The sequence below is a fragment of the Falco cherrug genome, chromosome 6, assembly GCF_023634085.1.
Source record: "Falco cherrug isolate bFalChe1 chromosome 6, bFalChe1.pri, whole genome shotgun sequence".
In the NCBI taxonomy this organism is placed as follows: Eukaryota; Metazoa; Chordata; class Aves; order Falconiformes; family Falconidae; genus Falco; species Falco cherrug.
Window position 1 is genome coordinate 23374162 of NC_073702.1, and position 25034 is coordinate 23399195.

The following is a 25034-nucleotide window of genomic DNA, read 5'->3' on the forward strand; positions in this document are numbered from 1 at the left end:
TTCGGGAAGGACAGTTGCATAGTACCATTATTTGGGTTCTAAGAGAAACAGTGAACGTAGGATTAATGTACAAATCATGTATCGTATCGATGACTACGCTCTTGCAGATTTAAAATGCCACTCGTGAAAAATGTAACGTTGAATGAAATAATACAGAACTGAGGAGTCCTTCTCTCTGTCCCCCACCATGGCTTATTTTAGTTTAGGTAGTATGGTTATACTTAAAACTAAATAAAACCAATCTGCTACAGTATAGCTGTATCTTCTGTCAAAGCATGCTGACTTCTGCTAAACCTAGAGAAAACTTCCATGGGATTAACTTATTTATATTCATTTATTAAATCATTAGATAAATTGCTGTTTTCTTTTTACTAGGAAATTTTCTGTGAAGTTTTTATTTAACAAGATTTCAGGTGTCCTACTATAGAAAGAAGGATTTTATACTAATTCAAACTCTCATGTTAAATAACATGCTGTGATCTGATTTCAGTCAGTGCAAGCACAGAGCATAGAGTTCCACCCACATGTTCACTGCAGAGAAGCAGCTAAGTGAATCCTGTAGCAGTAGATTCCTTTAACTACCAGGTTTTTGGTCTGCATGTATTGCTTCCATTGAGAAATGAAACTTTAGCATTTAGTGGTCACTGAAAGCAAATAAAAACATTTACTTTGCCCTTACTAAATACAGCCATATTCTAGGATGGAGTTTTGTACTTCTGCCATTTTTTTTTCTTTTTTTCTTCTGAAGAGCTAGATGCTGAAGGTTCTTAAGTGTGAATATCAAGAATCCCAGCTCCTAGCTATTTCTCAGGGTGGGGAGGGGTGTGTTTTGGTTTTATATTGTGGTCTGAATTGATTATAGAATGGAAGCTAATGGCAGTATTAAGATAAAAGTACCTGAGGTTCATCTACAGATCACACGTAAAAATTTTCTTCTGGTTTGAGCCGTTTTATTACAAGTAGTTTCAACATCTGATTTAAGGAAGAAAGGGAAATGCATATCAAGGCTTCTTGAGTAAGTGTTCACTGACTCCTTAAAAATTTTATGATACTAGAATGATTTGTTGGACATTTACTGATTATATTCCCTTGCAGTATCATGAATAGATTACAGATAACTTTTTTTTTTTTTTTTTGGTAAAAAACAAAACCCAAACAAACAAAAGACCTAAACCAACCATTTGTCATAAAGAAGATTCAAATTTATAATGCTCTAGAGAACTGCAGTAGCCTTGTGGTCTGGGCGTTTTGTGGGACTGGAACACACAGATCTGCCATCCTCACAAATACATAGTCCGAATTACTGGTCTCTGAGGGTGGTACCTTTCTTTCTTACTCAAGTGAACTCTTACTGGAAAGAGGTTTAAGTGTATATAGGTGATAGTAGCTACTGGAAGATAGCTTGTTTATCTGGAGTCAGGGAACAGAAAGCAAATATAGAACAACTTAATACCAAACACTTTATTACTTATGCTTGTTATTTACAGTATTTACATATTGCACGTTCGCTGGAATGTTTTATACATTTGTTATATAAAGTAAATTAATGGCAGCTTGTGTTTGTGTACAAAATCCATGCTCCACTGTCCCAAAAATACGTCTACTTGAATTACGTTCCTGTTTGTCATGCAATTTGTACTCCTAGGGTACAATGTGACCCCAATGCAAGTCTGTTTTAACCAAACTTTTAGAAAATTGCATAAGCATGAAGGGTATCAAGTGACCACAACTACTGTGGAGCAGATCTTTAGTAGTTCTAGATATACAAACAAACATTCCTTAAAATTGTAGAATTAAGCAATAGAACATCAATTTTCTTGGTGAAATACTTGTGTTTACATAATTTTTGGCAGCATTACACATCAGTTGTAAAGTGTGTTTTTAAGTATGGAGCATTGAGTACTACTGGCAGTTATGCTACTGTAAAGAATGTCAATCTGCAAACTGTTGATGACATACAAAATGCATGTTAAAAGAATTATGGGAAGTAGTCTGTCAATCTGCAAAAATAAATCTCTTGTTCACAATGGAATATGTTATAAAGGTAGTAAGTTCTATTTCCCTGTTGGTTTCCAAGGCACTTCTCTTGGTTCTTGGTGTTTCTTTTCATGGCAATAACATCTGGTGGATTAAAAGAAAGAAGAAAATAGCCTTTCATCATTTTTATACTCAGATGCATGTGTTTAAGAATGTCTTCATCATACTGAAAATAGTAAATAAAACTGGAGAATTCATTATTAACTTTGGAAAGATCCAGTAGCGCATTTCTGATCTAGCTCAGTTAGTTCATAGAAGCCTGACTGCTATATTACCATTTCGCTTGTTTAATCAAGGCTGAAATTTTGGAAAGCATCCCTAAATTTGGAAAATACAGTTCTACCTATTCATAATGTGCTCATAGTTACATGTAGCCTGTTCCTAGGAGCGCTGTGAAGTCAAAAAGTGAATAAACCTCAAGGACAGTACTAACAGATTGCAAATTTTGGTCTTAATGTCTTGGAGTCAGGAAGCTATTGATATGATGTCCAGTAATATAAATCTGTCAAGGTAAGGTTTGAAGGATCCAGGAAGGGTCTGATGTTTCATTGGGCCCATTACTGAAGAAATTTGGACTTGTATAAACAAGAAACAAAAGTAACTTTCTGAGAATAGTCATAAAAATAGCCCCTGCAACATGCAAACACTGAGGCAACACAAATGTGAGTCGGAGCTGCAGTGGTTCAGTTTGCTGCCTGTTTTCTTCCCAGAGTAGCTTCTTGGAATGAAATCAAAACTATTTCTGTGACACTGGTATCAAAATCACTGATAAGAAGTTATAGGTTTCCACATTGTTTATGTTACATATATTGTCTATACTCTAGAAATGTTAATTCAAAGGCTGAGCAGTGAAGGTTTCCATGACCCTCTTCCCCCACACCTTTAAGCCTTCTGAGAAAATGTAGCGTCACCGTCTCTGCGTATACGTATCTAGAAATGTAACTTCTCCAGTAACTATGGAGTTGGTTTTCTGCTACCAGATTTTCTAGACAGGTGACCATTGGATGCTACAAGTTTGTCTACCCACTTACATGTGTTTTGAAGACAACCTGTTAATGCCTTTATTTTGAAGTAAAAAATGCACTGTCTTATTAGTTAATACGAACTGCAGGGGGTGAAAGACATGCAAACATTCAGCTGAAGCTTGTGTGTCTCATAGATGCCCAAAGTCCACGTGAGAGAGAAAAACCTGGTCCTTTGACACTAGAGTTCTGCGGATCGAAAGTGTTAACTTTCATAGTCTGTCTGAACATATGTAACTCTCTTTCCCGTGATCACTGTGAATTCTCTGATATTTTGAGTTTCTCTGCAAATTATACTTAAGCAGTAGAAAAAGTAATAAATCATCTGAATGCAAAGTCAGTCAGACTTGACATAATCCATTGGAAATCAAGCTATTGGTGCATACAGAAATACTTGTTAGTAGTATTTAAACATATTTAGTTTTGCAATTTTTTTAAAGCTATTAGGAAATGTAATAATGTTACAGAGAAGCTTAATGTAATTTAGTTTTTTTCTGGCTTTGCAGATAGGACAAATACCTTTTTTTCTTTTTTTTTTTTTTTATTAATATTCTTCCTTAAAGGGAAACTCACGTAAATTTTCCTTGGCTTGTATTTTCATCTAGGCTATTTTCTGTATGTGTGCCCATACTGTACTCTATTTAAGCTGTGGTGTTTAAAAGTTACGTTTAAAACCAAATTAACATGATTTTGGTTTGATCGGTCTGTGGTACAACTGATACAAAAAACTGAGAATTTAATAAACAGTTTTTTCATTGCTAATACTAATGGGAATATGCAACTCACTGAGGGTGAAAAACTGGATATGGATAGGATGCTCATTTGTCATCTCAACTGTATGTGCTTTTGTATGGATATCTGATCAAAAGCTGTGGGTCTTAGATTTCCAGCGCTTAGCTAAACTGCATTTCTAAATGTCTGGTATTTTCAGAAAACCTTGAAAGGGCTCCAGATTTTTAGTACTGATTGGTCTGTTGTTCTTTTTTATGTCACATAGTCTATGTTATATGCATCAGTCTAGGAAAATTATACTGGAATTTAACTGAAGGATGGCAGGTGGTCTTAGTGGAGATCTTCAGTGCTATTTGTCTGCAGTCTGTTGAAAACATAGGTAGCTATGTAACTCCTTTCTCCTCTTTTATTCAATTCTTAGTTCTCCTTTGCTAATGCAATTTTTTTTAAAAAAAAGCAAACCCCAAAAACCACAGACCCAACCAGCAATATTAGCTGAAACCAACCAAACAATACAATTGTTCCAATTTTAAAAAGCACAAATGAAAGCTATTTTAAAGGCATATTGCAGCTTTCCAAACATGGTTCTAGTCATTATCTGTGCATGATGATAGATATAAACTCTCTAAGAGAAGGCTAATCTGTATAAGAGTTTAGTGTTTTAAATATAAATACAAACTTTAAAATATGGTGCCAGTAGGATCTAGTAGCAGAACTTCCTTGTGCTAACATCAAAAACTTCCTTCCCCAAGTGTGAACACCCGGGTGGAGTCTGCTCTAGTGTCAGCATCAGATCACGGAGATCCATGCATTGAAGAAGCTCTTAATGTTACATCTGGTGCTAGCCAGAGATCCCATAATAAGAAAACTCAGAATTGCCTCTTAACAGAGTTGGACTATGCCACACTAGTAACCATGTACACTGGCTGCCTATTTAACTCAAAGCAGTAGTTCTGATAAGTCTTAAATTAGTTACCTTGGAACTACTTCCTCTCTCCAAGTAGAAGTGATTGAACGTGTCGTGGGAAGTTGTATATAATGGATCAAGCTATATTTTCTAGAAAAAAAGGGTCTGCTTTCACAAATGTGCAAACCCCACATCTTAATTCCACCTTCTTTTGTGAAATTAAAGCGTCTGACGTTTCTTGAGTGCGCTCAATGTTAGTCTGAATAAGAAGCTGTGTGAGACAGAAAGCGACCAAGGGCAGTTTCCATTATTACAGACCACTTGAAACAAAACTTAAGAGCCCAAATATTATTTTGGTTTAAGAATAGTTTGAAATAATGGATATATAATACGGTGTACAGGAATGGGATATTTCATGTGGTATTTTAATTTTCTCTTTATATATTTAAAGTTTCCAAGTTTATCTTGTACTTTAAGCTTTTGTAACGTATATTACTGGTATGGTCAATATATCTTGGGGAGTTTACACAGGTTTTTCTGAGTTCCAGAGGAAATCTCAGTTATTGGTGTGTTTAGGCTTATTAGGAAATTTATAAAGAAACTTTCACCTTTGTATGTATACATATTTATTCTTGCCCTATCATGTACTTTAAGCAAGAAATACTCTATTGCCTTTAAATATTGTTAATTATATCTGCTTCTCTAGGAGACAAGCAACTGGTAATTTGTTCATACGCTCTTTATAGTATATAAAGCTCGTTTTTTCTGCTTAGCCTGAGATTCCTACTACTTGCGCTAGTCTTGTATTTATTAGTGCAAGACTGTTTGTTGCCTCTAGTTTTATTTTGTTCATTTGAAATATCTGTGGAAACTTAATAAAAAAGTTTAAAATATGTAAATGCTTGTAAGTACAGTAATTAGAAGAAATCTTCAAAATGGAAGTACATAATCACGCGTGATAATGCAGTCCTTAGTCCTTGAACTACTTATGGTACAAGGAGGTTTTAAGCATACATTATGAGATCAGTGTTGGTCTCTAGCAAATACTTAGAGGATGGGTAACGGCAAGGGAAGGCACCAACAGTAGCACCTGCAGTTTTCAAACAAAAGCAGGAAAATCCGTATGACTGTAGCCAAAATTATCATGACAAATGCTGTCCAAGAGGCCAGATACTCTTTCTTAGATTCATCACCACCTGTTACAAGAAACCCACAAGATCTGAATTGGGAACCTTAGATGAAGACTGCAGGAATTTGTTCCTGACTTTTCTTATCTACTGCAGATACAGACAATGTAATGATTGTTGGATGTATCTGCATGGGGTGGAGCAGAGCAAGCACGGAGTATGGGAACCATTATGAAACTTGGAGAAAAATGAGGCTGAAGAACAGAACAAAAAAGAGCATCAAGGATAGGACTCCAAGTACCTGTGCTGAACATGAGAAGGTATTACAGAATAAAACTAGTCAGAGATGGTGCTGGTGGCAACCAGGGAACATGGCTTAGGTTGCTGATTTGGAAAGAAGAAAGAAAAGGGGGAGCTACTGAGTTATGTGGTAATACAAACATGCTGCTCCGGCTTCACGCATGCAATCTCAATAAGTAAAAGGGTTGTTGCTGGGTCCCTGCATTGCTTCTGTCTGTGGGACAGGCAAAATATGAACATATGCTCGAAAAGAGACAATGGAGCCCAGTTACAGAGGTGTAGGATAAATGAGAAAAAGTGAAGGCTCGATAAGATGCATTGTGTCATACACCCCCCCCAACCTCGTCAGGTATGTATTGTGACAGTAATAGATGCCCAGCTCCTGTTTTCTCATCTTACTTTCTTGTTTGATCTTAGCACTGAGTTTCAATGTCATGTGCTTTAAAGCCATGATAGTCCAAAATGCATTTTAAGTACAAATAAAAAACAAATCTGTTCCCTTTTTCTTCCCCACCAAATTGATTTCTAAACATGGACAGATGCCCATGGATCTGAAAAATGCACCAAAACTACCAGTTTGCCAAAGTATCAAAAAAAAAAGTAATAATTCATCTATAGCCCAGCCCACTCATAAGCCTCCAATGAAATGAAAATCAGATACTGAGCAAAACAGGAAATCTAATTTGTTGGGGAAAAAAATGTAGGTGTGGCTAATTAAAAATGTTATTTTAGCAGTTTATAATACAGGAGTTACAAAAGAACTTTCTAAAATGTATTTGTCATAACAATATAAATTTTCAAATTCTGTTGGTGAATTTAGACCTTTTTGGAGTAGTATCACTTAAGAAATTTTTGTTACCCGATATTCAGGAGTTAGCCTGAGCTTTAGAACTGATACTAACTGGTAGCTTTATGGCAGAAACCAAAAGTCTTTACCTATTGCCAGACTGTAAATAAACTTTTTGTACACTAGAGAGCTATCTTAAGTAAGAAATGGCTTTGAAATCTTGTTTTGCTATGTATAAGCGTTACTATATTCACAGCTTTGCAACTTCTTGAAAACACCTTGGACTAATGATAACTATACACTTTGTAGAGGAAAAAGGATGGCTTGATAAGTGGAAAAATACAAAACTCCCTTTTTTCTACAGCTTAGTCCATGAAATGGTGAAAACAAATAAAGCCTGTATTATACTCTTCTGTGAGAGGGGATATCTTACCCACACAAATTGAACTGATGAAGTGGAAAAGCTTTGAGGAGGAAGGAATTTTATGGAGACACCTGTGATCTCATGGCGTATGTGGCAGAGAATAGCCTTCCTTTCTGCTAATAGAGGTTGCTTAAGAGTGCTGATACTATTAATGATTTGTCTGTGGAGAGCAGCACTGGAGGCTTGTTACCCGCCTTGAAACACGCTGCTAGCTGAGCAAAGGAGTTGTTTGGCAAAGTGAGATGGACTTTTTTAAAATAGTCTTCCATCTTGAGATGTTAACTGCTGTAGTTATTGTTCCTTCATATTATGAGTTTGTGTTTACGTGACAGGATGTAAAGATAACAGATCAATGTTTGGAAGGAGATTCCAATGTAATGAAAGGGAGAAAAGAATTCTGTACTCTGATATATCTGCTTGGTATCGGTAGTAACATTATTCACCTGCCTTTTGCAGGTAAGTATCATTATATACTCACATATATCTCATCACGTGTTACATATATAATAGCTAATTTCTTAGGTGCTTTCTAGATTTTACAATTGAAAGGTTGAATCCCTTACATTTCTCCGAGTCAGATCAAAGGATTTACCTATTTGCTGACTTACATTTGCCCTAATACTATACGCAAATGTTTCCATAATTCCTCAACATGCGATGTATGAATAGAGATTCCTCTCCATGGCTGCATGTTCCAAATTAAGACAAGAATCATAGAATCGTTTAAGTTAGAAAAAAAATCTTTAAGATCATCAAGTCCAGCCATTAACCTAGCACTGCCAAGTCCACCACTAAACCATGTCCCTAAGTGCCACATCTACAGGTCTTTTAAATGCCTCCAAGGACGGTGACTCGACCACTTCCCTGGGCAGTTATTGGACGTTAAAAACATTCTGCATTGAAGCTGGGCTAGTTTAGGTTTATTTTAGGAAGCCAAGACAGAAAATACTTAAAAGACATTTTGAGGAGTTTAGCGTAAAGTTAGGATGCTGAATTACATCTAATGATGTAATATATTACCTCTGTCTTTGCCTCTAGAGAAGTCTTCTCTTAACATGTAGCTGGAATCCTCTCTTGTTGCAAAGTTAAACTATGTCTTTATTTATCCAACCTGGATAGAGGGAATGGCTTCTGGTTGCTTTTTATGAAATTGAATAGCTCCATCATGGTTTCCTGCAGTCGTCTTTTCTTTAAATTAAATAATCCAAATTCCTTTTAGCTGTTCTTGTAAACCAAGTTTTCTAGGTCTTTGGTTGTCCGTGTTGCTCTTCTTTGGACTTTTACAAGAAGCACCTGTATGTTTTCCAGTATTGTGTCCTTAATTAAGTACAGTGTTCCAGCAACAGTGAGTATTTCAGGTGCTTTATAAATAATCATTCTATTTATAAATTCCAGTGTGTTTGGTTTTTGTCAAGTGTGACATTGTTGACATGCTTAGTTTGTGATCCACTACACCCCTACGTTTTCTACAGAACTGTCTGTCTAGCTGTTCACAGCATGCTCTGTATTTCTGCAGCCGATTACTCCTGCGTGACTTCATAATTCTGCTCTTTCCTTTAGATTTTATCCTGGTTTTAGACTATTCAGCTAATTTTCCAATATTATTTTCAAGATTGTACTCTGTCATGGATGTTTCTCTTACACTACTTTCATCCATAAATATACTGTCTTCTATCACCCAAGTTGTTAATGAAAATACTGCAAAACGCTATACCCATAGTGATGCTGTGTGACTCTGCTCAATACGTATTTCAGTTTGACAGTGAAGCACTAGTAACTATATTTTCCTAGCCATTTTTACGTTTATCTTGATCACATTTCCCTAGCTTGCTTTTGAGAATGCTGTGCAAAACAGTGTCAATACTCTAAAAAAAAACCACAAAACAACTAAGGTGCTTAACATTTATTGCTTTTTCTCACTGAGTCTCTCTGCAAGATGTGTATTGTCCCAGAGCTAAAATATCTTGGCTTGACAGCATCTGTTATTGACAAATCCATTTGGGTTATTATTTATCCCTTTGTCAGAGATGACATTTTTGTCTCGGGTAAAGGTTGAAGACAGGGTGTAAATCAGCCCTTTTGTATTCCTATGTATCAGTTTTCTAGAAATACAGATAGTTTGTAAGTAGTTGGTTGGTTGGTTGGCTTTTGTTTTTATTTTGGTGCATGGAAATTCCCCAAGTAATTGTGGGAATTAGAGGTACATCTAGGTAAAAAGGGAGGGATTCAACCCGAAGACATGAGAGGTGAGCACAGTGAAAATCCCAAGAAACCTGAGTAGCTTGAAGTTAGTTTAAAAAGTTAAAAGCACCTGCAACCTATCTGCATTTATAAAGCTTTCATGTGTATGGCTATGTATATATTAACTCTTACTAAAACGTACACCACAGATCTACAGCTGCACACATAAAAGGGCTGCTGCTGCCAATACAGGCAATTGTGTACTGAGTCAACCCTTGAAAAAGCAGCTACAGCTGTTGCGTTTTGTTCTGTGTATTTGCTAACTGTATGCGGCTATGAATAATGCACAGCTGATGCATGTGGACTTTTATATAATGACTTCCAGTAGGGGGTACCCTTCATTTATTGCCAGTAGTTGCCAGATTAAGCCAGTTACTTGAGGTACTTTGAAAGGGGAATACCTTAGCCAAAGGACGATTGTTACTACACTCCTATGAATTTTCATGTATAAAACACAATATCCACTGCTTTGCTATGTGTTAGAATGTCATTACTGCTACGAAAAAGCTTACCTTTATCCTTCCATGCACATTGGGCTTACTGCCAACCGAGTAAGAAGCCTGGCACATCTTTTATAGTCTGTCATGAAAAAAAGAGCATAAACGGATTACTAAAGTAACCAATTTTGACTTTAAAAATAAAAATTGGTAATGGTGTGCAAATTATTGTTGTAATAAAGTTTAGTGAACACTTTGCAGCAGTACAGAAATTGGCTCCTTAGACTTCAAAATGAGAGTGTGTAAAAATTGCATAACTGAAAGCCATGTCTAATGGCACATGCAACTATGCAGCTGACTTCTGTATATGTAGTATCTATAAACCAACAGCATGAATGTACTTGGAGGCTCTCCAAGTGTGTGTAGATATTTATGAAAATCTATACATTTGTGCCCATGCTTAAATGTGGGATCTAAACATGTGACTAGTATTTCCATACTAGAGGAATAGTAAGTAGTACGTATCCATCTTTGAAATCCAGCCCCCAGTGAGCAAGTCTGTCAACATTAAGTAATGCAACTCTCCAATAAATTTTTCTTCCTGGAAAAACTGTTACATTAGACAAATAACATCTAGTCATAGGAGTAAGTCCAGCCCAAGTAGGTGACCTCATCATACAAATTCATTTATAACTGTATCGAGTTTAATCTTGGAACTAGTGAAATTGTTTTTTCCACGGTAGTCCTATTAGTAGTTCTTACTTTAGGTACCTTCTGCTTTTTGATGCATTCACTATAAGGGGTAGAACCAATGCAAAACTAAAAAAATAATCAAGATCTTTTCTTTAACATGGCAAACTGAAAGCAAATATTGTGAAAGTTTAATACGGACAGACAGCAGAGTAAGTTACTTTTTAGGTGCCAATGCTACCATGCTGTACAAAATACTAGAAGGTCTGGCAACAAAATGCATTTGTACTGGCTACTACAGTGTTGCAGCATCATAGATTCTTTTAATGTCTTTGTTGTTTGGCCTTTGAAAATCAGAGTATTATCTAAAAGTAATGTCACATTGTGCATAAGGAATTAAAGCAGGTGGTTAAGCTCGTTTTCCTAGAAGAAAGTGACTTTAAGGAGATGCTAGTCAGTCCAGTCCCGTGACTGATGCTGATTTTTGTTAGGCATTATTAATGAGTAACTACATACAATGTTTCCTAGAGATGCAATGTTAACAGTCTCTAGCTCACAGCACAGGTACGCTGTAATTGCCATTCATACAAATTATCCTCCATTACCCAGACATTATGTTGGTGGGTATGTCACCTCTCAGGAGGAACAGGCTAATTCAGAGTTTAAGACCAACTAGTTTTTAGTTTAACAGCTTGGAGCACTCATCAGTGCTGAGTCAAATTATATTTGTGTTGTGTTCCTTATGAAAAAGGTAACATGACTACTTGCTTTTCAAAACAGACTAGTTATGAACACCTGCCATCACCATCAATGTCAACAGACTGCGATCTGGTTAGCTCTTTTCCAGAAATCCTTATCTTTCCAGGATATTCCTAATCTGAAGCCTACAAATGGAGAAAAAAGTCTGCAATTCCTACCAAATAAGCCTTTAAAATACATTGGGCTGAAATATTTAATACTCGAAACTTGGAATCTGTAACTCTTGTTTCTATTCCCAGCTCTGCTACTGACCCAACTGGTTGACCTCAGACAAGTAAAATAAAGTGTGCTTCTATTCTGAAAAGGCTGTACTAAAATAGCATCTACTTACTCAACAGATCCACCTCAGTATGAATCTGGAGTCACATCTACTGACTGATAAATGTCTATGTTTGATATTTTTTAATTTGCTGTGCTGCCAACAGTGATGAGATATCGTGAGCTGCATTTCCTTATTTGTGTCCATCTGCACCTTTTTTTTTTTTTAATCTAGGCCTTAGGAGGTTATACTTTTATAATTCACTGAGGACAGTTGCAAAGATTCACTGTTGACATCATTGGTAGACTGGCAGCTGAACAGTCAAAATATAAAATTTCTGTAAAATATGTTCTACATCAATAATCAATGAAAAGGAAATAGCTCCACCTGGGTTTCTGATCCTATCTTGAATTTTAAGCACTGTAAATTTCATGATTACAAGCAGGTTTGTGAGAGGAGTCACGTGTTCCTATGAAAAGCAAATGCCTTTGATTTGGAACTAAAAAGGCATATACATCAGTACCTATGGAAGCGGTGTTTACAGCCATTCTATACAGTCTATTTGCGGTGAAAAAGTTATTTTTCAGTTTTTCTCACTGTAATACTGACACTGTTCTATCAACACTGTAAAGTGTACTTAGTATGTTTTGGAGCACTCCAAATTCTTCATTGCGAGGCAAGTATTCTAATGTCGTTTCACTACTGGTACCTCACAGGGCTATTAAATTTTAGAGTTGTTTGTTGTTTTATGAAAGTCGCTGGTTTTTGGCACTTACATGCTGGGATGGTGCAGTCCCTTGTATTGTGATAAAGCCGATGAAAGTGTTTACTACATTTTGGGCTGAAGTAGAGTGGACCTGAAATATAAAGAAAAGAAAAGTTATGAATTATGACAGCTCACAGGAAGAGTAATGCAGCTTATGCTATATATGTGAAATGATGGATACCAATGCAGGATTAAAATATACCTGTTAAATGCTTTAAGAACTTGTCTTTCATCCGCAGATCTCTGGGAACTATTTCTGTTGGACAGAAAAAAGAATAGTCACTGTGCTGCACTGGAATTGCGCTTGCCAAATATTGTATGAGATGCACACAGGTCAAAAGTCCTTTGCATACAGCAGGCCAAGCTGCAAGTATTTGTTTTACATTAGAAGCTACTGTAAAATGCACTATGAAACACACTGCAATGATTAACTATTAGGTGTGTGGTCATTAATGATGATGACAATTAACTAAGAGATTGTAGCTCTCTATGAATTACATTACCATGTTTACCTAGAATTAAATTCATCCAGAAATTTTAGTTTCATGGTTGCTCAAAAATAGCATATTCCACTAGTGGTAAAGACCCAGAGATACAGCCAGGTTTGGATTTGTGTCTTCCAATTCTCTTATGCAAATGTATCCACTCTTTTGTCACAGGTATATTTGTACAAACACTGTCCTGCTGTAATCATGAAACTGGATTGATCTACTTACAGGAATCTTCCCCTCTGCCTTTAGCAGCAAGTAAAAATTCACAGGAAATGATCCCAAGCAAATTGCTCTCTTCTGGCTCCCTACGTTTGTGGTTTACCGCCTGGCGTTTTGTGTTCAGCAGATGGCAAAATGAAACTGGTTTACTGAAATCCATTTTAGCCCTAACCCTTGCTTGTGTCTTCCTGATTTACAGCTATCCTTGATTGCTTTCTGTTACGAAGTCTATGCTGATAGCTTAGTGCTGATTGTGTACGATACACTACATGGTGCTTTATTTATTTGATGATAAATGCCTGAGCAGCCTTTTTCATTCCCCTGGCACCTCTTACCAGATATAAAGCAGAGAGCATTTCCATCCAGATCTGATTCACTTGTGAGGATAGACACTTCTCGAAAGTCATTCTTCATTTACTTCTAACTTTAGTCAGTGTAAGTAAAATTGACCTTATCATATTTGACCTAATTATGTCATGTAGAGCATTAAAAACACACATGCTTCACTCAGAAATTTCCCATGGGACAGGCTCACTGGGAAAGTGTTGCCAAAACTGAAATGGAAGATTCTAAGCAGTAGTTCCTTTTTCAAGAGTTGCTAGGAATAACTCCATTGTAATAACAGAATGAAAAATCCTGCTCAGGAGCCAGGAACACTACTACTAACCAATCTGCTCTGAAGTAAGTTTATTATTTACATAGATAACTGCTGAGCACCAGTCAGATGTTTTGCACCAATATGCTGATGTAGGGTGGCCAAAACCTATGCCCATGTTCCAAGCTGAGATTTAGAGTTGTGCAGATGAGAGTTCCCTGCTTAGTCTGGCCTCTTTAACTTTTCAACATAATTGTTTTATAAAACAATGTTCTCACTGTGCTGATCTTAAGTGGAACAGAATTGTCTTCCTTTGTATATTCATTAATCATGCAAATAGAGAAGTAATATTTTCATGACAGCCACCAAAAAATGCAAATTGTGAAGGTATTTGAATATGAACGAGAACGAAGAAAAGGTACGATGAAGCTTTATGAGATCAATAAAGGCAAAATAAATAGCATACTAGCAAAATGAAAGCCAGTTTTGAAAAAGTAGTGATGAGTAGACATCAGCTGGAAAATATTCAGAAAGTCACTTTCAGTGGGAGGGGTAAGATGAGCAGCAGTAGTGCTGTAGGGGTTTGGGAGTGACAGTTAACAGTAAATTAGATATGGCAGCAGGAGAAGCCAAATCAACTTTCAACTGGATGCACATCACGAAACAGCAGTAACTGTCCATCACTATGTGGCTTGGTACGACCACTTCCAGACTGCTGTACACAACGCCAAACATCTTATGAACAAGCCTGGGCTTTCACTGCAGGTTAGAGAAGAGCCATTCAAACAAGTAGAGGGATGACAGCAAGAGCATCCCAGAGGGATCATAGCTTGTACAGTGACAGAAGAGTACTCTGTTTCAGTTCCTTAGTATTTCAAAGGTGCTACCTCCAGAGTACAAAAGGGACTAGTAAGCAGGGCGAAAAGTTTAGTGAAGCTGAGCTGCAGGAAAGGCTTCTAGACGGGAGATCTATAAGAACATACTATAGTCTTGCAGGGGAAAATCTTGCTAGGGTCATTTCCACGCAACACTTAAACCAAGCACGTTTTAAAATGTGGTACACTTCCAGGAAAAAGAGTGTTTTCATCCCTTATTTCTTTGAACTCATCCCATTTCAGTCATTTCCCTTATTAACGGGTTTCATTCAAAGCCAATACACAGGAAGCCGGACTTTCAGTTGAGTACATTATCCAGAGAGTAAGAGACTCTGAGATGTGAATGGAGTTTTTCTATTCCAGATTTGCTGTCTGTGTCTGTTTCTGATATCAATGGGAATCTGCAGGTATTTTGAGCGGTGAATTCTTGATACAGTAACCTGATATGATGTCTCATTCACCAAGGCACCCCAGAGGAAAACAAAAAAAAAGGATCTCCTAAGTCATGGACTGTGACTTACCAACTCTCTGCTCATCCTGGTATCCTCCATAGTCGGCCACTTCCCTTCGATCCAAGTTATAGTCGTGCTTGGAGAAGTACTGCACCCCACTGTCCTTCTCCAGGTGGTACCTTTTCAGTTCCTGAATGATCTCCATGATCAGATTTAAGAGACTTTGCCTCTCCTTCAAATCTGTGGAGTCAGTTTTCTCTTTGCAATACCCTGCTGAGAGCATTAAGAGCACCAGCCCCAGCAGCCCTGGCGACCTCAGTCCACTCATTGCAGTCTGACCTGAGGGGTGCAAGAGCAGATGAAGGATCCGCTGCAGTGGGAGGCCGCCTATTCACTGGAAGAGAAAAACGGGCTCATGGGGGTGAAATCGAAACGCTACAGTAGGACAGCGCGGAGACCGCTCCGCAGGTCGCACACGGCGGGAGCGCGGCCGGCCCCGGCAGCCCCACCGCCCCCCGCAGCGCCCCGCCGGGGGAGCGGCCCCAGCGCCGGCAGCGCCCGCCCGGCAGCCTGCGCCCACGGGGGCCCCGCGGAGGGCGGGCTAAGCAGCCGCGCAGCGGGGTGCGGCGCGGCGCGGCGAGGCGAGGGATGCCGCGACGGGACCTGCCTCTCCCCGCGGCCCGGCGGAGCAGATCCGCGATGGCCACGGGCTAGCGGCGCGCCCCGCCCCGCCTCGCCTCGCCTCGCCCGCGGCCGCGGAGCGGAGGGGCGCGGACGAGGGGCGCCAACTTTTTCCCCGAAGTTTCTTGCCGGGGAGCCGCGGCAGCCGCGCACCGAGCGAGGCCCCCACCCTGGCTGCGGGGCTCCGCGCCGGGGCCGCGGGCAGGAGCGGCGGGACGGGCGGTGCGCGGCTGGGGGGCGGCCGTCCCGGGGCAGGGAGCGGCAGCGCCAGCCTCCCCTTCCTCAGTCCTTCCCTCCCAGCTCGGGGACGGGGCGCGGGCGGCCGCGGCCACCTCCACGGGGAGCAGCAGTGGGCGGCATCCCGCCACGGCGGGGGACGCCGCTTCCTCGCCGGAGCCGCTCACCTCCGGACGGCTGGCTGCCCGCTCCGCCGGCGCGAGGGGCGGCCGGTCCCCGCCCGCCGCGGCTCCCCCCGCCGGGGCTCCCCCCGCCGGCTCCGTGCGGGCTGTCAGCGGCGCGGCCCCGCCGCACGCCGCGCTCCGGCTCGGCGGGGCGGGAGGGGTGGGGTCGTGGGGAGGGAGACGGGGGGGAAGGAGGGCTGCTGGCCCTTCACGGCTGCTTTACCTGTCTCTCCGTCTCAGGAGCCGAGGCGTCTTCCCCCCGGGAGCCGCTCCCCGGCTCTCCCCGGACGGCAGCAGCCCGCGAGCGGCGGGGAGTCCAAGTTTTCCGCGGCTGGCCCGCCCGCCCCCCTCCCGTCCCTGCGCTCCCGCCGTGCCCGCGAACTACTCCATCGCCGGCAGCCCCAGCGCAGCCGCTTATATAGGCTATAGGATGGACATGAGACGGCAGATAGTATCGACTTGGAAGTGGGTGGAAAACAATAAAAGTCCACTTGGCAACCTCGGGAGCGTCGCTGCTCGCACAAGCCCCCCCCTTCCCGCCCTCCCTTCCCTCCCGCCCCGGCCCCCCCCGTCCCTCCCCCTCGCTCGGCTCTCCCGGGCAGGGCTCAGTCACCCCTTCCCCTCTCTCCGACGTAAGGAGACGGTCCCAAGCGTGCGTGTGTGTGCGTGTGTGTGTGTGGAGCGGGAGGGGGCGGCGGTGGGAAGATGGGGACGGGGGGTGGCGCGCCTCGCCCGAGCCTTTAATTAGAAACGCGCTGAGGAGCCTCTGAAATATTCATGGCTTCGGCGCGGCTCCCCGCCAGGCGGGTCCCCGGCCCCGCGGCCGCAGCGCTCCCCGCAGTCCCCCGCGGGGGGCCGTGTGGCGGGGGCGGGCGGGGAAGCCGCCTGTTTACCGGGAACTCCGGGCCGGGCTGCGGCGGGGAAAGGGAGGTGTTGGGGCGGGGGCGAGCTGCCGGGGAAGGGGCCGGCGATTTCCTGCGCCCGGCGGCCGGGAAGGCCGCGGAGGGGTGGCAGGAGCGGGGTGCGGGTGGGAGACGCGGGCGCGCCGCCCTTCTCGCCGCTGCTTGGCACGGGCGGTCCCGAGGGGCCAGGCGGCTTCCTGGGCTCGCGGCGCGGCGCTGCCTGGAACCGCTCCCGGCGGGGCCCGGCGGGGTGAGGGCGGAGGGCTCGGGCAGTGCTGCCGGCGGGAGAGCCCGGCCGGCTCCCTCAGCCGCCGGCTCCCTCGGAAGACTGACGGCCCGAGGAAGGGGAGCCAGCGGCGGAGGGTGAGGGGGCCGACGGCCTCCCGGAGGCGGTGCGCTCCCCTGCGGACGCGGTGGCCGCCTCCCCGACATACGCCCGCCCGGCCCCGTACCCTGCGCTGCCCTCCCCGCGGAGCCCCTCGGAACGTGTGGAGCGGGGCGGGTGAAACACGATCCGGCTGAACTTTTCTGTTTACTTTGATTGTGTGGATAAACCTCTCCCTTGGCAGCCGGAACGGGCAAACAGGGAGCTGCATCGCGTGGCGGCCGTACTTCCCAGACACCGAGCGACGACGCGGTGGCAGCGGGAGGCGCTGGGGACCCGCCTCCCGCGGCGGCGCCCGGACCCGCGGGGGCGGTGGCGGCCGGGAGCGGCGGGCAGTGCCGCCGGGAGCGGCGGGCAGTGCCGCCCGCCCCGCCGTGCCCCGCCGCCCGCCGCGGCGGACAGGTAGCGCGCGCCGCCGGCCCCCCCTCAGGCAGCGGCAACAGCGACCCCCGGCGGCCGCCGCCGCGCCTCAGTCCTGCGCCGCCGCCGCCTGCCGCCAGGCGGCGCTGAGGGGCGCGGCCTCCGCGTGGGCCCGCCACCCGCGCGTGAGGGGCCGGCGGGCGGGCGTTAGCGGGCAGGGCGAGCCGCGGCGGCAGGGGCCGGCTGAGGCGGGCTGAGGGGAGAAAATGACCGTTTCCCTCTCACAGCGCTTCCTGCACCTCTCGTCCCCGGTGGTATTCCCTAACTACTACTGTGTTATTTTCATCTGTATTAGCGGATTTATCTTGCCTTTCACACCGACATACAAACGGCATGTATGTCTGTTGCTACAAAAATCTTAGTCCATGCTGTCACAATGAAGTTACTAAAAAAAAAACCACCAAAAAGGTAAAAAATGCACCACATGATGAAGACAGGCACCCAAAGACAAAACTGAGCAAGAACACCTTGTCAGGAGTCCAGAATCCTTCCTCCCTGGTGGCTTCATGGCCTCTTTCCAGTCACCTTAAGACTCTAGGAAAAAGGTAAATTGAACGAGCAGTTCAACAGTGAGAGAGAGTGACCCTCTGCATGATATAACTTGATATGGCTATGTTTACAAGTTAGTCATACCAAATATTGACACATTAGGGTCACCTGGTGAAGATAAGGAAGATGGAAAACGAGCCAGGTAATATACAGCCTGCTGTTCTGTTTCTACAATTACATTTCAAGTAGTCTTTCACCCGAAGTAATTTCTTTGGAATAAAGTAGATACAGCTGCAGAACTGATAGATGTGTTCAGGAAGTCAATTAAACACCTGGCTGGATTCTCCTCTGGCTTACAACTACTGTTTCCCTGTCATTTTTGGTCACTGCCCCGTAAGGAAAGAGCAGCCTGTGTTTCGAGTACACACAAGTTCACCTCAGGGAATGTCAGGCTGCCTCTTTCCTCGTAAGTTAGATGTAGCCTGGCACAGAGACCAGCTGGCATGGAAGGACATGCGACTTGTTGAATAACATGGTTTATGTAGCTTTCTTCCTTTTGAAGAGACAGTGGACATTATCAGAAATTGAGTTAATCCCTCTTACGAGCTAACTCCACCATGAAACTGGGAATGGGATGACTGGCATGGGCCAAAAACACAGCAAGGACAAATTAACATCATAGACAATTTCATCCCAATGCTCAAGAGTATTCCCTTTAAATTTACTAATGTAGACTTAAACTCAAAGTACAGTGGAGATACTGACTGAGATACAAGGTAGATAAATAAACAGCCTGTTGCTTTTTTATGCATGCAGAAACTGAGGCAAGGATCTATTCTGATTTCTTTACGCTGAGTTATACGAAGATATGTAATAGCTCCCATGACTTCAGTGGAGTTAAATTCACACTAATAGATTCAGGATGATAATTTAAAGTGCCATCGGGTTGCATTTGCTTCAGTATATTTTCTCAGGGCTTCATCTAGATGATAACCACCTGAATGCTACCAAGCTCCTCCTCTGCACATATATTGCCAAAACCATGATTACTGAGACTTCCACCCACCCTCAGCCTGACTCCTGAGGCTTCCAAAGCGAGTAGGTGCACTGCTTGCCACGACCACTCACAGGTTCTTGGACTTCTTCCTGGATATGGGGAAGTGCCTGATTCTTGTCAACAGTAAGGAGCCAGGATGATGAAGAAATCATTCTTCCTGGATTTACAACATGTAAGTTTTAATCCCTTCAGGTAGAGATGAAAAAAGATGAACAAACCTTGCCAGCCAGGACAAAAACCTGCTTGCTTTCCTTGAAAGAGGGCAGAGAGGGAGGTATGAGACCCAGTCTCAAAAAGCAACATCAACCTGGGAGAGCAGGTCATTAAAGGTAATGCTACACGGTGAGTGTTTTGGCTTGTCCCAGAGGGGTAGATTTCATTTAAAAACACCTGGTGTGATTTTTTTGTCTTATTTTTAGAGGACATAGAGTTAGTGAACTCTTCTGCAATCAAAATCTATGAATAGCTCAATGTACAATGTTATTAATAATGCCCTATATTTAAATATGGTGATCCTCAGGATATTGGCCTTGCGAAGTAAGCATACATGAAGGAGATCAAATGCAGTATTTGGTGGGCAGTTTTAACCAGTGTACTGTTCCGTGTTCCATTGGTGGTTATGAAACAGAGGCACTACATTCAGAACTCAGAATAAATGCCAGGCAGAATTTCTCGCTTTGTTAAATAACTCACATTAGTCACTGTTTTCACCAATTCCATTCTATTATGCCATGCTAAGACAGTAAAGGAAAGAGATCTTGACTTCTTTTACTTACGTGTACATGAAAACAAGAAAATGTGTTCTCTTTGGTTCTGTCTTCTAAGACTGGTGAAATTTTCATGCTAAGAGCCCTACAGTTTCAAGCATGCTCTTGTTTCAGCTGATTATAACAGACATAAGGGTTCCTATCTATATTTAATAAAAGCAAGTGCAACATTTTCTGAAGTGATTGCAGAGCAGAGCTTATTGTCTAAATCAGGCTCATAACCAATACATGAACTGAGTGTATGCTTAGGAGAAAATTCCAATGGACACTCATATGACTAGGCTACAAAAATGCCTCTTGCACGGCTCTTTATTGACCTCAGAACTTCAAAACAATATTTTGAAATACGTTTTCTCCTTAGACATCACAAAAACTTGCAAAAATCTTAAGAAGTCAAGTTGCACTGTTGGTTTAGAAAACGGACTTTTCGCTCTTCACAAGAAAAGCAGTATTTAATCTTCAGGTTACACGTCAATCCCACTAGAGATAAATATGATAGAATGAGATGGGGCTAGTAATTCTGTTGGGTTAATTGAGTGGGTATCAGTTTGTTGACATGGCAACCGGACTTCCAAATTATTGACTACACACATAGAATCTACATGCATGGTAGTTACTTTTAAAATCTGTACAGAAAAATACATACATTGCATCCAACAGATGATGCTTTCCAAAATATCTAGTCTAAGTGAGGAAAATGCAGAATATGTTTTCAATATAATGTATTGTACATAAGTATAAAATAATATTTATACACCTGGCTCAGTCATCTCTGTGAGCCTCCAACTCTCAGAGGCAATGCCCAATGACAGCTGCTGGGGAGTAAAGATGAGGCATTAAGGATTCCTGTAGCACTGAAATCAGCCAGAGAACATATATAACTAGAACAAAAACTTCAACAGATGTTAGGGGTATTAAAGCCAGTTGAGCATTTTAAGGGCTTTCCCCACTTCCTACCTGATGTGAATGTCAACAGGATTAAAATTCTATCAATCATTGCTGCAACCAAAACTAAGGAAATTTGATACAGTTCCCAAATGTTTCATCAGTATTATGGCCATGGCCAGCTTGATGTTTGGTAGAAAGTTTAAAAAAAAAAACAACAAAAACAACCCACAAAAAACCAAACCACAACAAAAAACTCAAACCATATTTCTGGCGAGAACTTTTATTTGCATGTAAATTCCAGACGGCTCTGAGTTGGCCAATGCAACCGTTATTGAGCTAGTTTCAAAATCATCTTCAATCAGCTTTGTAGTGCTGCACCAATGCAACAGTACTGCACCAGTGCAGAGCCACTGCAGGAATCCTACTGAACCAGCAGGAGGAAATTTAAGTCTTGTGAGATGACTGTCAATTTTTTTAGTTGCCTTTCATGGTCTGCAAAGTATCCCCTGAAGTCTCCAGAGACCATTTCTCTGAATTATTCCATATTTAGGTTTTCAGAGATTATTTATTTTGCACAGTAAATGTAAATGCCCCAGTGAAGCAATTCAAACCTCTCTTGACTGTAGAATGTTGCCTCAGGAGGACACTAACATCTCACTTCTGGGCAGCTAAGGAGGCTGGGGGATTAATTCCATTCTAAGAAACTATCTTTCAGGGGCATTGGCAGTTCTGTAGCTGGTGTGCAGCAGTGAGCCTACTGTATGTGTGTTCACTGTTCACTCCTATCTGTTCAGACTTACATAGCTGCAGCTGCAGAAACTGCCTTTCCACATCAAATTAAGATTATGAGCAAAAGCCCTAGCTGATGTCTCATTAGCTGAGAAAGTGCAGTACATTTTCTGGCCTGCTCTGATCCCCCTGTGCCAAAGGAAAGAGGATGGCTTCAGCGTACTTAAGAACTCGGTAGTTTTAGAGGCAGAGTAGCTTCCTCTTTCATTCTCAACTATGATTCTTAGCTCGAGGAGAGAGGAAGTGGATCACATGTGTTTTTTAGAGCCATTGCTGATAAATGATAACGTGTTTTGGTAGTGTAGCCTAGATTTGAGAATGTTATCTCACAGCTTGTTTGCACCACTTTAAAAAAAAATGTGTTGAAAAACAAATGCCATATCAGGCAACATAAGGATATCCCGTATGACTCACTATCAGCATCTGATTGCTAAGAACAAACATCAAGAACTTTAAAAAGTAAAGGTACTCTTTTTCCTTCTGCAGGTCATCAATAGGCAGGTGTGCTGTTCGTTTAGTGCGCAGGCCCCATGACTATCTGGTGGACATCTGGATGACTTTTTACAGGTCAGATTCAAAGCAGGCCTATCAGCAAGGTCATGGTCTAGAGACTGCTTGTAGGCAAGCAGACTCTTTGGAAGATCATGTGCCTACAAAAGCAGCTAAGGGAGGGTGGGAGGTTAATTCCAATCTAAGAAACTGTCTTTCAGGTCAAAAGCAGTTCTATAGCTAGTGTGGCCATGAGCCTACTATATGTGTTCTCACTGTTGACCAATGGTTCTCTCCCAGAAACCAGCACTGCAGTCCAAACTACCCAGGCCAACTTCGTAATGAAATAAGCTGCCTTCCAGGGTAAAGGCAGAAGGTTTATTCAATAGCAGCAGAAGACTATAAAGAACAGTCTATAGATCTAAGATTTCAACTCCTAGCCTTTCTTGATTCTGCACTTGATGTGGTATAAACGTATGAAAATGCAGAATATGTTTTCAGTATAATGTATCATACATCCATGAGCTCAGGGTTGTGAATGTTGTCTCTTATATTGGAAGTCTGCTGTCCTTTACAGAAAATTTAACATCCTGAGTCAGCCAAACTGTGGGAAGTCCAGGACCTGGCATACACAGGCTACATCTGCAGGAGTAAATATAATGTGCTTAAGAGCGTTGATAAAGTCTGTGGCACTTAAGCCAGCTGGCACAGGATAGGCCACATCCATTCTGTCCATTCTTCTTACTGCCTGTGAGAGGACAGCCTTACGCAAACTACTCATTAGGAACACTTCCTGGGCTGCCTAGCTTCCCAACAGTACCGAGGAATCGATCAGGAGAATTGTCACAGACTAACCACATGCCAGGGACTGCTCTAACAATTTAACAATATCGATGGGTGGGTGCCAGTGTCAGGAACCCTCTCTGGCAGTGTTCAGTTTTGTCTTTTCGTATAGGCACAACCTGGAGGTTCCAGCCATGTTGCAAGGCATAGAGACAGCTGCAAACCGGCAATCCCTCTGAAGACTCTCTCCAGTTGATAGAACTGACAAGAGCTTTTTTGCATCATGGCCTACATTGGAATGAAATAATCATCAGAGTCTGGGAACTGGAGCGGCTTCAAAATGCACCTTCACAACTTGAAATCAGCTTAAAACAAAATAGTTCCATGTCTTTATAGTTACGTAGCTGTACACAGCTTCCACTGGAGGCAGCCATGAATCAATATAAATTGTGCAGAATCGCAGTGAAATCAACTTAGTTACAGAACAGAAAAAAAAGATTTTTTTTTCCTTCCCCCCCCCCCCCCCCTCATGTGCATTGTCTGTATAAATGCAAGATCTTTTAGATCTTGTAAGGCCATGGACAAAAACTGTCAATATCTTTATTTTTAGCCCAAAAGAAAAGAAAAGGTTAAAAAATAAATTTATTTGACCTTTGCCTCACATTACATTATTTTAAATAAGCTGTATCATACTTACTGAATATTTTACTACTGTGATTGTTCTCTTCCGCCTCTTTCCTAACCTGATTTTCACCCCAAAATCGCTAGTCTGTTTTTTAATGGAGCAATTTTCGCATGTAACAGAATAATACAATTTTGAGTCCAATGAAAATGTTCTATTCATTTAAGAGATTGATTATTTTTATTACTGTTATTATTCACTTCTTTTGTCTTATCCTAAGCTGTCAGGTTTGTCCAAATTTGTCTCACAGAACATTAATGCCAAAGGGTTCTGAGACTGAAAACTGACTTGGATTTGACATTCATGACAAAGTAGGATCAATCTTCAATTTTTATGGGTTGTTTTATTATTGGTGTTGAAGTGTCATATTAAAAAAATCACATTGTAGAAGTATTTTCTACAATTTTCCCTCTAAATTGTTTCTATTTAGCAAACACAGCTAAATGGAAAAAAACCCCAACCCTGCAAAAAAACAACAAACAGGTATAGCTATGGGAGGACCCTAAATTGCTGAATTAGTACCTGTTTGTTATCATAAAAGATAAAAATCTAATTGACGATCCACTGGTCATGTTAATCATTTAGATTTTACATTGAACTGAACCTGAATAACAGAGGTAGTGCAATTGTTTTCACCTTTTCCAGCTGGCATAGTCATTGAGGAAGTCTTCATGCATTTTTGTAGTGAGTTAGTGACAAATGCCACAAGGGAAAGGTGTCTGTCTTAAAATGTTAATTTCTAGTTAAAATATTCAACCGAGAGGTTATTTCTCATGTATGCAAATTTTTAAAATGTTTTTCTGATATACCAGAGAATTTGTCTCTGTAATTAAAGGCATGCAGGTGGACTTCTATCGCTGCCATCAGGTACTGCAGATAGATATGGCTATATATGCCCATCTTCTCACTTATTTTGTAGTGCTAGTTTAGTGGAAATATCACTTTGGTAATTTCAGTTAAGTCATTTATTGCAGTCAGATGTTTCTGTTAGAGGCTGTCATAGAGAGAGAATGTTTCCTGGTCAGTGTTGCCCAATGCAGCTGTGAGCTCTGCAATTATTCTATTTGAAAACACAGAATTCAGAGTAAAAAAACAAAAGCCCTTGTTTCAGACAGAGCTATTTTTCTCCTTTTCTTTGTCCATTCCTCATTTGTTAGAGGATCAAAAGGCCAATAGTCAAA

The 25034-nt window shown here is 41.9% G+C and overlaps 1 protein-coding gene and 1 long non-coding RNA gene across 4 annotated transcripts; one reads left to right on the top strand and one right to left on the bottom strand.

Moving 5' to 3' along the window:
* Positions 1-1193: 1193 nt before the first annotated feature.
* On the bottom strand, positions 1194-16711 carry ALKAL2 (ALK and LTK ligand 2). Its single transcript, XM_055713114.1, has 6 exons — positions 16426-16711; positions 15190-15514; positions 12691-12744; positions 12499-12579; positions 10090-10156; positions 1194-2121 (listed from the first exon to the last, which is right to left on the bottom strand). Exons 2-5 carry the CDS (start codon positions 15446-15448, stop codon positions 10092-10094), a joined length of 459 nt encoding a protein of 152 aa, XP_055569089.1. The 5' UTR covers positions 15449-15514; positions 16426-16711; the 3' UTR covers positions 1194-2121; positions 10090-10091.
* A 75-nt stretch (positions 16712-16786) lies between these two features.
* Positions 16787-23834, top strand: LOC114015620 (uncharacterized). 3 transcript variants are annotated; one of them, XR_008732995.1, is made up of 4 exons: positions 16787-16834; positions 19648-19784; positions 22386-22466; positions 23344-23834. It is a non-coding gene; the product is annotated as an uncharacterized LOC114015620 (long non-coding RNA). The 3 variants fall into 3 exon arrangements; XR_008732994.1 differs by lacking the exon at positions 16787-16834 and adding an exon at positions 18088-19496 and having other exon boundaries at positions 19652-19784; XR_003559642.2 differs by lacking the exon at positions 16787-16834 and having other exon boundaries at positions 18088-19797.
* Positions 23835-25034: the final 1200 nt, after the last annotated feature.